At 43.5% G+C, this 17,472-nt stretch overlaps 1 protein-coding gene across 2 annotated transcripts in view; it reads left to right on the top strand.

Moving 5' to 3' along the window:
- Nucleotides 1–662: 662 nt before the first annotated feature.
- Nucleotides 663–17,472, top strand: part of ADCY2 (adenylate cyclase 2) — a gene marked incomplete at its 5' end in the record, with an annotated part of 151,361 nt that continues 134,551 nt past the window's right edge. Inside the window, 2 exons of one of the 2 annotated variants that reach the window (XM_081917731.1) lie at nt 663–905; nt 15,244–15,441. In XM_081917731.1, coding sequence (XP_081773857.1) covers nt 663–905; nt 15,244–15,441 — 441 coding nt within the window. The remainder of the gene's footprint in view (nt 906–15,243; nt 15,442–17,472) is intronic. The other variant, XM_081917732.1, reaches the window with a different exon arrangement.

The raw sequence follows: 17,472 nt of genomic DNA, 5'->3' as shown, positions 1-17,472 counted from the left end.
CACGCGTCGCAGCTGAAGGAGAGCTCAGTCAGTAAAGCCTGAGCCCCACCTTGGGCAAAAGATTTTTCCGTTCCGGCGGGTTGGACTAGATGTCCCCCGGGATCCCCTTCCACTCTCTCCCGTTTCTATAACACATCGAACCCGCCAAGTCCTTATCCTGGCTGTCGGCGTCCGGAATGGATCCACTGGCGCCCACCGCCCAGCTGCCCTCTGCACACGCTCAGACCCCCCGTCGCCAAGTGCAGCGCCCACCTCAGAGAACCGTGGCCTTGGAAGGGCCACCCGGGGTCATCTAGTCCCACCCCGGCAGTGCCAGGCGGCCTTCCCGGCGGCGGAGCGCGCGCTCCCGCGCCCAAGGCGGCTGCCGGCGGGGGGGGGGGCGGGCAGGGGGCGGGCGGCGGAGCCGGAGCCGGAGCCGGAGCCCGCCTTCTCCTCGCGCGTCGCCACCGCCGCCGCCACTCGGGGACTGGCTGGGGCGCCTTCGGCCGCTCGCCTCTCCGCCGGGACGCCGCCAGCAGCAGCAGCAGCCGCAGCCGCAGCAGCAGCAGGCGAGCGCCCTCGGGCTCCCGGCGCGGCATGCGGAGGCGGCCGGGGCGCTGCGCCGTCGGGGGCGGGCGGGGGGCGGCTGCGGCGTCCTGAGGAGCGGGGCGGCCCCGCGCGCCATGAGGAGGCACCGGGAGCCGGCGGAGCGCGGCGAGGGCGGCGGGGCCCCGGAGGGCTCCGAGGGGCCCCGCCGGCTGCGCCTGTGCTGCCGCCGCCGCCCGCGCGCCCCTGGCCGCGACTGGCTCTACGAGTCGTACTACTGCCTGAGCCAGCAGCACCCGCTGCTCGTCTTCCTGCTGCTGATCGTGCTGGGCGCCTGCCTGGCGCTGCTGGCCGTCTTCTTCTTCTTCGCCGCCGGGATGGTGAGTCTGGAGGGAGGGCCGAGGGGCTCCCGGGGCGCAGAGGGGCTTCTCCCCCGCCGCCCTGCGGAGCCGAGAGCAGCCTGGCCTGCGGCCCCCTCAACTTTCCAAAAGAGAAAGGAAGGCTTCCAACATAGGCAGAGCTTATTTTCCACATATATATGTGTAGGTGAATAGTTTCATCGATGATTTTTTTTTTAATTTGTCTCGTTTTATTCTCACATGAATGGGCTGGATTTTAATTTGGAGCTTTATTGATTTTTCTTTTTTAAAAAATGTATGATTATTCAGTTTCACACATAACGGTACACATTTTTGTAGCTTTGTGTTTCTAATGAATGGGAAGCCTCAATTCTGGACAATTTTGGTGCAAGTGGCTTACAGATTTGGCAGCTCTCAAACTTGCCGGAATACCACAATCCAGAGGTTATGGGCCGATGGAGAAATGTTTTGTAAAAAAGCATTTCATGTGATTAGAAATTCAAACGTAGCCCTGCCTGTATTGCTTTGAAACACAAGTGACATTATGATCATGTTTAATTTCTGCATTTTGCGACCTACCACAGTTGATTAGCCGGACAGCCTGATCCCACTCAGCTCCACCCCAAGGAAGTCCCACTTTATACAGTGGCATTTACTCCAAGGAAAGCTTGTGAGGGATTGTAGCCTTACTTCCATCTCAGCTTTTTCAGGTTGCTTTATAAAAAGGATTGTTCTACTCTGCTGTAATCCCGTTGTACACCTATTTGGAATGTTCTGGTCTGGATTTATCCCTTCTTTTCTGTACTCCAGAGCCTCTGCTGCGTTTTTCCTTTTACATTTTTTATACTGTACTGGCAGATAACTTCATAACCCATTTCTGCTCAGGAGATGCAGTTAATTTCAGATAAGCCGCTGCAATTGTTGCCTCATGGTGTGTCTGGCAAAGCAGAGACTCTCCTTGGCCTCCACAACCCCAGCACTTTCTAGCAGTTTCGTGTTTTCAAAGCAGGTTTGAATTGTGACTGCCTTTGGATCTGTTTCAGCACAAAATTACTTTGTGCAATCTCTTGGGCAACTTGCATGTATACATGTAAATAGCAGAGGACACGCCTGCTTGGGAAGGCTGCTGGGTCCTTTTAGTTAAATATTCTGTTCATGGATCACAAGTGGAATAAAACTGCGAGGCCTCTAGTCCTCAACATAGCTACTTGGAAACATCCCGCAGATTTCAGCAGAGTTTCTGGCTAAGTAAGTGTGCTTAGGCTTGCAGTCCAAATTTAATACCTCTAATTCATTTGCTTGCTTTCCTTCCTGCTGACAGATTAACCTTATTTGTATTTGTTGTTCAGGTGAACGTTTTAAAGCTACAGAAGAGCTTTAACTAACACTTAAATGTTTTCACCTCAAAACAGGAGTTGAAGGAGCCACCTCCCTCCATTTTTGATGTTTGGGCATGAGTGCCATTGCTAATGTAGCAAAAAGGACAGCACCCACAGTCAGGAGGAAGTTTGGGCAGGCTGGGGAAAACCCCAAGGTTTGCAGAAGTGAGAAAAATATTCAGGAAAAGATGGTGTGGGGTGGGGGGGGAGAGGAGGAGGGAGGACTGGGGGGTGTGTGCCATGGGACTGATGGTGGGGGTGGGCAGGAACAGGATGGAATGGAGGATTCTAGAGAAAAGGTCTGACTGGCTGAGTGGAACAGTGAATAAGGAGCACCGCACACGGGAACAGCTTGTTACAGGTCCCACTCGCTATCCACGTTTTTCATTTGCTTCAAACAGTTAAAAGGCAGTCTGTTGCTCACATCATTTGCTACACATGCAAAATTGACTGTAGTTAACAACCCTCTAATTTTCAGCAGAGGAAAACTTTGTGCCATTTGTCGAATTCCTTATTAGCTTGTTCCCAGGGCTCCAGTTCTTCTCCACTAAAATCAATGGGAGTTTTTGCTCTTGACTTCTGTATACGAGCCGGATTGCAGCCTCAGTCTAAAGTTCAGGGAAATAAACTGTAATCAGGTGTAGCCCATACACTCAGCCAAAATGCTCCTTTTTTCCTCCTGATTGCCGCAATTAGTCAAAGAGATTTCCATTCTTGTGAAGTATTTCCATGTTCAGAATGTAATGATGTGAACCACTGTGAGCTGCAATCTTGCTTATCAATGAACGTCACATGGAAGAGCTGCACTTACACCTTATTAATTTATCCCTGAATCGAGAGTTGGAATAAACGAGGATTTTCCTACCCATTCTCTGCGCGCACAAAGAAACTCTCACCCACTCCCTTTTTCCCTATCCTTCTCCACATCCCTGGCACATTCCCCTGCTTTGGAAGAGAGTAGGCAAACCAATTGTGGAAACTAGGTGGGAGAAGACATGGCTGTCTCATCCCTGACTGCCCGATTCAGTGGGGATTTAAAGGCACAGAGCAGATTTCCAGGTTGCAACTCTCAGGGTGACTCTCTCAGGCTAGCACCTTCTGCATTGAAACCATGTGCTCTGCCACTCTAAGCTATGTCCTATCCTTAGCCTTAGAACTGTTTATCATTTGGTAACTTCAAAAGTGACCTCCTGTTTTATACATTTCTATTCTGATTTATTGAACTCTGGAAGCAGATAAGTTTTGGCTGATTTAAGCATGGATGTCAGCTTTGGTTTCTATCAGTTTTTCACATTTTCCACCTTTTTGCAACAATTTGGGAATTTTGTTTTTTAAATCCCCATGAAAATTTCTCTGCATTTTATTGTTATTTTTTCCTAATGAAGACCTTTTGGTATGCAGTTTTGACTAATACAGTATACACATTTTTGCAAGCAATTTTCTGTAATACAATACATGCATTTATTTATTTTTTCAATCACATATATGTATTCTCATGCAGTCACTCCCCCCTAATTTATGCATTTTTGTACACATTGCAAAATTTGGAGAAGTGCTAATTTCTGAAGGATGCCTTCAGTTTTGGTTCACATATTGTTTCCAAAAGTACAAGTTAAATAGTTTCTCACTAATATGCAAATAAAATCTGATTCTTCCCCATCCCACCCTCATTTTATAAAATAAGATTACTGCATACTTGATGATTTGGACAGCCCTGTTTAGGGATGTTTTTAGTGTTTGATGTTTTATTGTGTTTTAAATCCCCTGTTGGAAGCCGCCCAGAGTGGCTGAGGAGGCCTGCCCAGGTGGGAAGGGTATAAGTAATAAATTAATAATAATAATAATAATAATAATAATAATAATAATAATAATAATAATAATAAATTGAACGTATGAGCGGACTCTGTTAAAAAACATTGCATTTGAAGGCATATGTAATATAAATAAAAACCACTTTACATCAGTTTGATAGCAGGACAATGTACAAAAGGCAATTATGTTCATGTAAACGTAAAATCTACAATAATATGTCAGGCATAAAATGCCATTGAAACAACATAAAATAGGCAGTGAAAACAAAATACAAGAAGACTAGGTGCTAGAGGATAATAGAAACGTGATTCTATGACACTCAGAGGTGATGTGAGAATTGTACTGTTGGTATGAAGTCTAAGATGGCTCTTCACACCTCCAAAGCAGTATTTTCTGTTGCAACGAGGATGCATTTGTAAACCGGAAGGGTGCTTGATTTTTACCATAGTGGTTAGTCAGTTGGGAATCTGAGTGCTTCACATTTGGAGCAGACTGTTATGGAGGAACTGCCTAGAAACTTCCTCTGCACCCGTCTCCCATTTTATGAAGGTTTTGCAGAGGTGTTAAATTGGAAGGTGGGGGGGGGGATGCATTCTGGTTAAGGAGGTTCTGCTGGAGAAGTGGGTCACCTGGGTCAGGAATGGCCATGAGCCATTGGAAGTTACTTTCTGAGTTTTAATAGACCTTCAAAGTTTATAAACGTTTCTGTGGTATACAGAGCTATGTCAATTTCAGAGCAGATATAAATCAAAAACACTGAAGCCAGTGAAATAGCTAGAGGTAAGCTAGTAGTATTATTAGACTGATGGTCTTCGCCCATCACCCTGCTCTGAATATTCTGTGATAGGTTCAAGTCCAGTGCATAAAATAATTAGAGGGAGGGTGTTGCCTACAAAATCCAAAGCTTCCATTGTGGACGTCATAGAACTGAAATGCATTTAAAGAGCCTGTGTTGAAAATGCACAATCCCCTTGATCCTGATTTTGTTATGCATCTGAAACATTCTTAGGCTAGCTTAAACATTTTCCTCGCTGTAAGTGTGTCATCATGGCTGCAGCTCTGAACTGAGGGGCTCTTGAGCGGTATGGAAGCCACGGTTTGCATTGGCAGAGGCTGGGCAGGCTGAGAGAGAGGCTGTGAATCACAGAAAAATAGAATAGTGCAACCCGCTGCAATGCAGGAATTGCAGCTAAAGCATCCTGACAGTTGGCCACCCAACCTCTGCTTAAAAACCTCCTAGAAAGCAGGGGCTGCCTCCTTCCAAGGGAGTCCTTTCCACTGTTGAACTGCTCTCACCACCAGAAAGAATGTTATAGTTTAGTTTGTCTTTGGCATTCCAGGCATGCCATAGGAAGGGGGAGAAAGCTCATTTATAATGTATTTAGGAGGCTTTATTTCCCAATGGCTAGCAGTGAAAAATGGGATCTAGAGAGGGAGAAAGAACTAGCCACTTACTGTTTTATTCATGAAGTTTGCTTTATGACATAATATTTGTCCTTGTGTTCATCTTCCATTGGCTGCTGAACCAGAACCTTTGGGTCACTGGACGTTTTATACTTCAAAGCTCCCTGCCCCCCTTCTAGTCTCTCTTACCCTAGATACAGTACTATCAAGGGTCAAGTATTTTATCAGGTATAATTTTCCTTTTATTGTTTACAATGTACTGTGCTGCATCTTTGCTGTGTCTGAGAATTCATAATTACTAAGTGGTAATCAGAAAGATGAAAGAGAACGGCTGATTATCTATAAATTGTAAGACTATGCAAACTACATTTTCATTCACTGACTGACCATAGGTGTTACATAGTAATAAAAGATAAAAAGTTATGATAATAATGCTAATTTTCATATCATAATTTGCAAAATTATTTGCAATGTAAATCCCGCAATTACATCTGTTGCATAAATTGAAACATATTATTCAGCATTTTCATATTCCTATATAATGAGACTATTCTTCTGCGTTGCTTTTGAAATTTGCAGTAAATGGTCTACTGTAATAATATCATTCCTGATTTGTGTCTGTGAGTGCATTAATTTTTCTGAGAAATGTAACACTGGCAGTTCCAAAGGAAATAAAACATTCTTGTCTCAAAAATAAGATGCAGCTTACAAATAGCAAGGACACTCCAGCTGGCAATGGATTTGGGCATTTAGGCCTGGGTTTAAGCTCAAACCTCCTGATTAAAATCAGAACAGCTTTAATTTTAGTTGGATTGCCTCAAATAAATGTGCATATTATAAATATCAACACAAATATCACAAATGCTCCACAATATATAACAGGCCATTAAAAATAAATATTTATTCAATATGTCCTTCTAGAATGCCAGGTATGGTGATGCAGACTAGGTAAAGGTAAAGGGACCCCTGACCATTAGGTCCACTTGTGACCGACTTGCGGCGCTCATCTTGCTTTATTGGCCGCGGGAGCCAGTGTACAGCTTCCGGGTCATGTGGCCAGCATGACTAAGCCGCTTCTGGCGAACCAGAGCAGCGCACGGAAACGCTGTTTACCTTCCCACCAGAGCAGTATCGATTTATCTACTTGCACTTTCGGTACCTATTTATCTACTTGCTTTCGAACTGCTAGGTTGGCAGGAGCAGGGACCGAGCAACAGGAGCGCACCCCGTAGCAGGGATTCGAACCACCGACCTTCTGACTGCGTTAAGTATAAACTATGCGGACTAGTTTATACTTAAAAGTTTATCATAACTCTAGCGAAACAGCATTTAAAAGAGGAAGTAAGCCACTGAGTTCAATGGGACTTACTGGTAGGTAGGTGTGTATAGGATTTCAGCCTACCTCTTAAAAATATCAGTGTGCAGCTTTGGCAAATCCAGAATGGTTTGAAAATTTACTAATCAATTTCGCTTCTAAGAATGTAACACTTTTCTATATACAGTTTCTTAAATCTAACATTTCCTGAGGCAACTTTGGAAATGAACATTCAAGGTTAGGAGTGCCATGCATTCAAATGACATTCTTTTGAACCATCATATTACTTTCTCTGTGACCAAGTACCTGCATTGCCTCTTTATTACTGATTTACAGTAGAATAATAAAGTGCACACTGAGGAAATCAGGCTTCAGGTTTTTACATATTTTTGAAGTGAAAACAAGCAGCATTTCCCTCTGAGCCTCTTCAGAAGCTCATTACAGTGGTACCTCGGGGTAAGAACCTAATTTCTTCCGGAGGTCCGTTGTTAGCCTGAAACTGTTCTTAACCTGAAGCAGCACCACGTTGGCTAATAGGGCCTCCCGCTGTCACTGTGCTGCCGCTGCCAGATTTCTGTTCTCATCCTGAAGCAAAGTTCTTAACCCGAGGTACTATTTCTGGGTTAGCGGAGTCTATAACCTGAAGTGTTTGTAACTCGAGGTAACACTGTACAGTACTAACAAAGAAGTGTACTTTTATTTTCTGCTTATGTATGGCCAAGGGCTACTCTGTTTATAACCCATGATTTCCTCCTGACTTTTTTTTAAAAGAACTTTGTTGTTGTTTAGTCGTTTAGTCGTGTCTGCCTCTTCGTGACCCCCTGGATCTGAGCACGCCAGACACTTCTGTCTTCCACTGCCTCCCGCAGTTTGGTCAAACTCATGCTGGTAGCTTCGAAGACACTATCCAACCATTTCATCCTCTGTTGTCCCCTTCTCCTTGTGCCCTCCATCTTTCCCAACATCAGGGTCTTTTCCAGGGAGTCTTCTCTTCTCATGAGGTGGCCAAAGTCTTGGAGCCTCAGCTTCAGGATCTGTCCTTCCAGTGAGCACTCGGGGCTGATTTTCTTAAGAATGGATAGATCTTCTTGCAGTCCATGGGACTCTCAAGAGTCTTCTCCAGCACCATAATTCAAAAGCATCCATTCTTTGGCGATCAGCCTTCTTTACGGTCCAGCTCTCACTTCCATACATCACTCCTGGGAGAACCAGAGCTTTAACTATATGGACCTTTGTTGGCAAGGTCTGTATTTAAAGAACTACTTACTATAAATAAGCAATAAAAGTGTCTTGCTTTCCAATCTTGATTTTTTTATGAATAAATAAGAATTCACTGATTTCCTGATTTTCTTAATTCCCCTGTAAATTCAAGTGTACATTTCAAGGCAGTATAACAGAACCAGAGTTGCTTTTCTCCATATGTGCTTTGTGTTGCTGAGAGCATAATCTGCCTTTCCATAACAATGATCAAGAAAAATATGAGGCCAGTTTAGTATATTCTCAGCAGGATGCTGGATGTGGACTTCTCAAATGGAAGTGTCCCTGTTGTAGAACAATCAGGCAAGAGTTTCAGAAAGTAACTTGATCAACAATATAATGTAATAATGTCTTCCCATTAATGTCCTTCCATTAATTTTACCTCTCTGCTCTCCAATATCTTTCATTTCTTGTTCTTACCAATTCTCTAAAGGATGGACTGGGTAATAATAATAATAATGTTTGTTTGTTTATACCCTGCCCATCTGGCTGGGTTCCCCCAGCTACTCTGGGTGGCTCCAAACAGAATATTAAAAACACATAAAAGCTTCCCTAAACAGGGCTGCCTTCAGATGTCTTCTAAAAGATAGTTGTTTATTTCCTTGACATCTGGCGTTCTGCAGGGCGGGCGCCACCACCAAGAAGGCCCAAGAGGGAGCTTGGGCTGAGGCTTCTGGGCCCTTCTCAATAACTGATAGCTGCTGCTCAGTCTGATGCTGGGAGGCATTCTTTGGGTGGCTTAGGTGTTTACACATACATGACATATTCTTGGATTGCAATTCCATTATTTACAGGAGTACAACTAGAATTTTTCATGTGCTTGTCTAGTCGCTAAAGAATTTGCACAGATATTTTGAGTGACATGAGAAAGGCACTTTTGGCGTTGGTGGTTTTCAGTAACCTGAAGAGCAGAGAAAATAAGAGTATGGAATCTTACAAATTAGGAAGAAAGAGTTTAACTGGCTAAGGCAGTAGCACTTGTGAGACATATTCTGTACAGGGCTTGTTGTCAATCAGTTAAACATGAGTCAGCAGCATGTTTTATTAAAATATTTCAATCCCACCTTACTTTCCCATAACAGGTTCGTAAAGGTTTGTAAAGAACATAAATCTCAATAAAGCAACAGGAGAACAAAGAAACAAGCACCAAAGCAACACTAACGGTACATCAGCGCAGAAAGCAAATAAATAATGCCAGGCCCCTTCATGTTGTGGGAACACACTGAAACAAGGGCACATCGGGACCCTGCTGTTTTTACCTGCTGCCTAAAGATGCAGAGGGAAGTGTCAGCTGGGTTTCCCAAAGGAGTTTCCCGGTATGAGTGCCTAGCTTTCTGCCATTGGTAGGAGATGCATGGCAGCCTGTACAGTGGTACCTCAGGGTACAAACACTTCGGGTTACAAACACTTTGGCTAACCTGGAAGTAGTACCTCGGGTTGAGAACTTTACCTCAGGATGAGAACAGAAATCGTGCGGCAGCAGCGGGAGGCCCCATTAGCGAAAGCGCGCCTCAGGTTAAGAATGGTTTCGGGTTAAGAACGGACCTCCGGAATGAATTAAGTTTGAATTAAGAATACCACTGTATTCTCTTCATTGCAAAGTAAGGCCCCCAGCATTATTTAGTAGGCAGACTTTGTTTGGGAAGCCTTTGGGTTAAATCCCTGCTCAAGCACAAAGTTGACTTTTTGACCTTGGGCTGCTAAGCTGCTTTGCATGGCTGTGGTGGGAATGAAGTGGGAGAACTTGAAAGAATGGGATACAGCTGCAATAAAATGAGAAAACTAACTTGATGGGGGTTATTTCAGGCAGGTTTGGAAGAGCAGAAGCAGTTGCTCACACTAAGAACAGGACAAGATGTAGGAATGTGGGCCTGTGATTTTGCAACAACTTCAGGGACCCCTTTCAGTATTGGCACCTGTGTGTGGCACACAAAATTCCAAGGCAGGTTGTAGGTGCACCTTCAGTTCCATGCTGAGCTGTGGCCATTTGTGTCCACTTGGCTAGAGTGAGAAGCACCTGCCTTATCCTGAGTTAGACCATTGCTCCATCTTGCACAATATGGTCTATGCTGCCCAGAAGTAGCTCTCCACAATATCCAGCCCTACCTGAATGTGTTGGGGATTAGAACCTGGTAGCTTCTGCATGTGAAACAAGTGCTCTGCCACAACAAATGCCTTTCCCAGTTTTATCCTTCTGAAAGCCTTTATTAGATTGCATCTAGCGAATGTGTTTGGGTTCAATAAGTGATTTGCATACATTTTGGTCTGTTGTAAGAGAATTAGGAGAATAAAGTAGAACTTTGCAATCATTTTCCTCTCCCCTTTTTCTGCCTCTTCTTCATCTTGTTGGAAACTGGTGCAGGGAGAAGCTTCCCTGGAGAGAGAAAAAGACAATTTGTAAGCCTCCCAAGTGTGACACTTTTGCAGCGATTAGCTTTGCGTATTCCGTTTCTCTGTAATGTTGATATTAAACAAAATAGTATGAAAACACATAGTCATCCATCATTTAAAAATAATTTATTTGTATCTGCTTGTCACCTCCTTGGTATGGAGTTGAAACTGAGCACACCTATCTGAAAGGGGATGCTGACAGACAGGCAAAGGAGGGAGGGTATCTTTTGCCTCAGAAACTCAACAGCCAGTCTGTGGGGCAATGCAGCTGCCACCCTGTCCAAAGAGGAAGGAGGATCTTCCTGCAGGATCTTGGGGGGGCTGGCACCTCACCTTTAAGAAGACTGGCCTCCATATTCTCCAGCCTCCTCCTTCCTCTCCTCCCCTCCTGTAGGGGAAACTTCCTCAGCCTTCTCTGTCTCGGGGCTCCCACTCCAAATAGGGGCTCCCACGTGCTTGCAGTGGCTACTAGTGAAGAGTGCTGGAAAAGAGTTTTACTCCCAACTGCAACTGGCCCTGGGTTCAAAGGTTTTTCGCCTTTCTGTGGGTGGGTAGCTGCAGTTTTGTTAGATGTCTCATCTTCAGTATCACAACTTGGTGGAAGTAGCATTGGGTAGGGTTTTTTTGTTGGCCTCCATCTGTCTTGAGAGACTATGGCAGGCGCCTCTGGGGGTTAAGTCAAACCACAGCATCAGCAGCACCAAAGTGACCTCTCTGGGGTGCAAGCCTGGGCAGTGTGTATGGGGGTTCTGGGCTGGCCAGATGACAAGAGTACACACAAGACCCCCATCTTGGTCTCACTGATGTGGTCCAAAGGAAAGCAGGGCGATATGTTTGGCACCAGCTTGGCTGCAGGTGTTGCTGGAAGGAGGTGTACAAGGCGCCATCCAACCACCTTGGGGACTCCACTGCAGATTTGGGCTCCTAAATACAGAATTATAGAGAAATATTTTTAATGGATATTGTTTTATTTTGCTGTGGTATAAGATGAAACCTCATGCATTTTTGTCTTCTTTTTTATAATATTCTTTGAAATCAGTACTATTTATTGTTCCCATTAAATTTATTGAATAATGCATAGATTTAGTAACACTTGATCAAATATACAGTAATTCTAATTAGGATTTTTAAAATACTTGCTTAATAGCTGGAAGGCATGGTTTCATGGCATGATGAAACAGTAAAATAAAGGCTGTTTTTTCCTGGAAGCAGAGGTGTGCAAGTGTGCCAGTACTTAGACTTTGCCTAATACTGACAGTTATTATTTTAGATGTGAGGAGGCATGAACATTCTGATGGCCGCTGTTTCAGAGGGGAAGTTAAAGTAAGCATACCTGTCTCCCACTGAAATCAGTGGTGCTTTAAACAGCTTCACTAACTCATTTGTATGCCATATTTCTAATACAATTGCCAAGTTGAATAACAGCCAGCTTCGTTTTTTGAAGCAGCCCAGGCTGAGTGGCTTCACGTTCAGGGGATATCCTAGTAACTTTTTGGAAGGAATGGATAGAAGGCTTACTGTTAAGATGAGAGTGCATAGGGGTTTTAAGTTCTCTTTTTTACCACGTAGCCGTGGAGCTTATTCAGCCCCGTAAAGTGGGAATGTTCCCTGCTGGCAGGACAAGCAGAGGCTGCCTAGTAAGCAAGCCAAGTCAATATTTGTAAGAGCCTTCCTGGATCAGAGGGAAGGTCTGCCTCATTCAGCCTGCTCTTTCTGAGAGTGGTCGGCCGGATGCTTTGATGCCCATAGACGGGTATGCGCAGGACAGTCTTCCCCTTCAATGGTTGCAGTGGACGTGCTTATTCTGCCACAGATCCCTGGCTTAAGAGTATTGCCCAAGTCAGGGTCTGCTTGTAATTGGAGCAAGGAAATATAAAACTGAGCCATTCTTGCCCCCAGTGCTTTGCATGACATCCTTTACTCAGGAGGTTGCAAAGCAAACTGAGGTGTCTTTCACTGGTCCCACAAGCTATCTGTGTATAAGATTCATAAACAAATAAATTAAATATGATGCAAAAGTATATGATTTCTCTTCAGTGTTTTCACCATGAAACATGAATTGCATGAAGTTTGGCTGAATTAGGCCGCTGTCATAGACACACATTCCTCGAAACACGCCCCATTAGTGGGACTTGCCCTTTCTAAGTAAGCAGCACAGACTTACAGTAATAGAGTCCTAGAATTGTAGCATTGGAAGGGATCCCAAGGGTCATCTAGTTCAACCCCCTTGCAATGCAGACATCTCAACTAAAGCATCCATGACAGAGAGGCACCCGACCTCTGCTTCACTTGCCCTGTAGAGGTCTCAGTCTCTTGTGCTCTGCCATGCTTAACCTATTCTGTTATTTAAGAGAGGATGCAGGGTCTGCTAACTTCTGAAACAGTCCCAATCCAGTGCCCTCCAGCTATTGTACCCTACGCTTCCCATCATCCCAAACTAGCACAGCCATGCTGTGTGTATGCTGGCGTATGCTGACTGGTGTTGATGGGAGTTGTAGTCTACAACATCAGGAGTAGGAAAGGCTGTTCTAGAAAGTGGAAAGATTAAGGACGCTTGCTTCCTATGTGGAATCTTCATTTATTAGGTTATAAGTCTTTGTATGCAAAAATTATACTATCTGGTAAGATAATAGAAATAAACAGTTACAATGCAATCCTATGTATGTCAACTCCCAGAGTATATAATTGCAGCCCTAAGCACAATGAAATAAGCATTTCGGGGGGGGGGGGGTTAGTCCAAACAATATTTGGTGAATATTGTATGTTAAAGAGCCCTACTTAGTTTGCAGAAATATACTGTACATTAAATTAAAGTACTTTTGAAAGCAGAGGGAGCTCAAGAAAACTACCGTATTTTTTGCACCATAACACTCACTTTTTTCCTCCTAGAAAGTAAGGGGAAATGTCTGTGCGTGTTATGGAGGGAATGCCTATGGGTGGCATGCCTACGGATTTTCCTCCTCTAAAAATTATGTGCGTGTTATGGTCGGGTGCGTGTTATAGAGCGAAAAATACAGTACTTGCCTCTAAATGAGCAAATAAATAAATAAAAATACGGAAGATTGGATGTGACTGTAAAAAGATTATTCTAGACAAAGAACTGTAGAGGAATTTGATTATTGAGAATCATTATATATTCATAAAAGACAGAGAGTTATATTAATAATTTTCTAAATTATAAAAATTAATAATTAGAAAAATTAATAATTTTTCTAAATATTAATTCCACATTCAAGTGATGGTCAATGAATTTATGGATTAGTTTATCAGAAGAAGTGGTTAACTCAATTGAAACACTAAGGTTCTGGGTTCAGATGGTTTAAGAGCTGGTATTTTAAAAACCTCTGACAGAAACAGTGCAGGTAATACATATGGAAGAAATGGCTTAGATCAAAAGCAGTGCATCTCCTTCACCACAGCAGCTTCCAAAAAACTGGCTCCAGGAGGGATCAGTGGGAAATTAGTGAACCCATATGAAACTATCAAACATTGATGAGTTAGTCTGCTTTTCTGTGATTTCCTATACACAGAAAAATCTAAGGCTGTCCTCACGCAGCCCCCATGGGAGGGGGCTTTGTAGTGCCTCACCACAAGCCTGGATTTGCATGAAGTCGGGGTGGGGGAGGGAGCAAAAATGAAGGCAGGTTTTAAAATGGCAGTTTTAAACAATGGCAGAGATTTGAGTGAATTTGGGGCAGAGAAGCAGGTTGTTCCATTAGAGCTGATTTGGTGTTCTTGTGCAACAAACACATCCCCCCTTCTGCTACTTTTTGTGGTAAATCAAGCAATAATGGGAGAAAATGCCGGCAAGGGTGAGATAACAATTGCTTGATGTTGTATAACCTCTCTGCAAACAAACCAGGATGAGTGCTTAATAAATAGCTGACACAATTCGACCTTCCTGCAAAATTTTTTGGAAACAAAATCAGGATGATTATTAAATAAAAAAGTTGTATAGAAATGGCCTGGGAGTAACATGTATTGAACATAGTAGGACTTGCTTCTGAGCATGCAAATACAGGATTGCACTATTACGTAGCTGTCAATCTTCCCTTTTTTTGTGGGAAATTCCCTTATTCTAGCGCTGTTTCCCGCTGCTTCCCGCTGCTATCTCGGATTGTTAGATATCCTGTAGACTGTCCCCTGGACAGGTGAGGCTGCTGATCCCTTATTTTCAAGGCTGCTGATCCCTTATTTTCAAATCTGAAAGTTGACAGCTATTCACTATTAGTTGCAAACTGATATGTTTTTAATTGTTCAAGCAACCAGGAAATAATTACAAGTTTTTCTATGAATTACAAAATTGCTCCTCCCTCCTCAGTGACTTAAATTGCTCTCACCAAATCAGTACACCTTGTCATTCTCCACCTCTTGATTTAATAAGAGAATAGTTTGTTCTTGAAAACTTAATTCCAGGTTTTGTAAGTCTCGCACTTAATTAGGCAATTGATATGAATTGGCAAATCTGGTGGTTCCTTGATTCATAATACAGTGGTACCTTGAGTTACAAACGCCTCAGGTTACAAATTCTTCAGGTTAAAAACACCGCTGACCTGGAAGAGTTACTTCAAGTTGAGAACTTGCCCCAGGATGAGAATGGAAATTGTGTGCTGGTGGCGCAGCGGCAGCAAGAGGCCCCATTAGCGAAAGCATGCCTCTAGTTAAGAAACAGTTTCAGGTTAAGAATGGACCTCCGGAACAAATTAAGTTCGTAACTAGAGGTACCACTGTAATGAAAGCAAAATGTTGGTTTCCTGTTGCATGGGTTAAGTAGTAAGCTTTCCTTTCTTCTTGTTTTCAGGAAACGGAGGACCATGTGGCCTTCTTAGTAACTGTTCCAACAGCCCTGGCAATTTTCTTCACCATATTTATCCTTGCCTGTATAGAGCCATTATTCAAGAAGTTCCTTCGTGTTTTCTCTTTGGTCGTTTGGGTGTGTCTGGTTGCCATGGGATATCTCTTCATGTGCTTTGGTGGAATAATCTGTCCTTGGGACCAGGTAAGTTTTTGTATGAAATTGATTCTTGCTGGTTTTGAGAGGGTCATATTATTTTGCCAGGAATGCGAAGGAGGGGAAAAAAAGGTCACAGATTTCAAGAATTGACACTTAAGACTCCTTGATTCAGTTGGGAAAACATCCAGTGCAAAGGCTGCAGATCTCTACTTGAAAATCCAACATTCCCAAAGAACATTTTTAGAGAACATAGATAGAAATAATTATGTATTTTAAGTAGGGCACAATCATATGGGAAAGTCTTCTGCACAAACCCTATTGAAACAAATGGGTACTGGACAAGGGCATGCCAGTCTGATGACTGCCCTTTAAAACATCCCATGTGATGTCTCTAACATTATAAAGAGATAATTATTAGAATTTTGGTCAAGTGATAGAAGAATTCTCCTTTTGGGTCAGCAGATCAGCTAGCTGAGTCATAGAATAATCTGGAAGGGGGGCTGCTCACACCATAGTCTGCTTTGTTTTCTACATCCCTCTTTAATTTCAAATAGTATTTTAAAGCAAGGCAATGTCTAATATGCAGAAAGTCCTAAAGAGTGGATGTAGAGATGTAGAGTGGATGTATTTGACATTTTTTTCACAGGGAAATATTGCCATAAATTGATAAATCCCTTTAATTTATTCTATGGTTACCTAGAATAAACACAGCCTGTAAAGGTGTAATAGCCGTAGGTCATAGTCTTCCACTGATAACTAAGCAGGTATCAAATATAATTACGCTGCGCATTTTTCCTCCATGAGTTTCTGAAAGATTGCAGAAGTATGGTAAAAGACAAAGACAAATATTAATGGTCAGCTGCAGCAATGCATTGATTTTCATTCGTTTCTTTTTCTGTTACTTTATTGTGTACGCAAATACACTCACAAACATACAGTGTTCCATTTGTTTCAATGGGCTTTGTTTAGAGGCATTTACTGTAACTTGTATTCTTGCACAAGCGCAATTGAAATGAATGGGCAGCTGGCCTTCTGACTTTGCCTGTTAAACAGAGCAGCGCTTTCTGGGTGCTGCAGCTCAGGCTTCAGCTTCTGCAGCTTCAGTCAGTGACCTGAGGGACCCTGGACTGGAGGAGATTCTGTCCATCTCTAGATTTGGGCAAACCACCTTCAGCCCTAACACAGGCAGAGATTTGAAGCAGGGACACAACCGGATGCTTACCGTTGACATGCCTTGTTGCTACACCAGCCATTACGTTGACCACGGTGGAGGGAGTTGGGGATGCGTAGCCTGGAGAAGAGGAGGCTGCGAGGAGATAGGAGAGTCATCTTCAAATATCAAAAGGACTGCCAAATGGAGGGTGGAACATGCTTGTTTTCTCCTGTTCTGGAGGCCAGGACCCGAACCCATGACTTGAAGTTACCAAAAAGGAGATTCTGACTAAATACCAGAAAGAACTTTGTGATGGTGTGAGCTGTTCGGCAGCAAAACAGTCTCCCTTGGAAGATGGTGGACTCGCCTTCCTGGGAGGTTTTAAAGCAGAGGTTGGATGGTCATCTGCCATGGATGTTTTAGTTGAGATCCCTGCATTGCAGAGATTGGATAACCCTCAGGGTCAGCGCTACAGTTCTATGACTATGTTATGCAGTGTTTTTGGATGCATTTAAATGACATTTGTAAGACGATGTGTAAAGTTTTAGGAAATCTTTATTTCAGTTGTAATTTATCTAGCTTGGTGTATGAGCACATCCTTGAGTTCCTTCTAGTCTAGTTGGTGTGAGGACAGAGTGTCCCATGTGCAGATTAGGGTCTTGCTGATGTCAGCATGCAGGTTCAACTGCCCCAGCCTGTTTGCAGAGCTGGAGAAACCCTTCTTTGTTTTTTAAATTTTGTTTACATTAGTTTGTTTTTTCATTATGAAAAGCCTATGCAAATTCATTCAGATGAGACTCTGGGAGAGTGGCAGTTTCAGGAGGCTGGGAGAGGGCTGGTCCCTTGATGCCACCCTCCTCCAGCCATGGGTCGTGCCCACTTCTGCTGTATTTAGGAGGGGCTTGGGTGGGCAGAGCGCCCTC

Source organism: Podarcis melisellensis (genome assembly GCF_964234715.1).
Source record: "Podarcis melisellensis genome assembly, chromosome: 7".
In the NCBI taxonomy this organism is placed as follows: Eukaryota; Metazoa; Chordata; class Lepidosauria; order Squamata; family Lacertidae; genus Podarcis; species Podarcis melisellensis.
The sequence above is the reverse complement of the archived record's forward strand: the minus strand, read 5'-3'. Positions and strand labels throughout refer to the sequence as shown.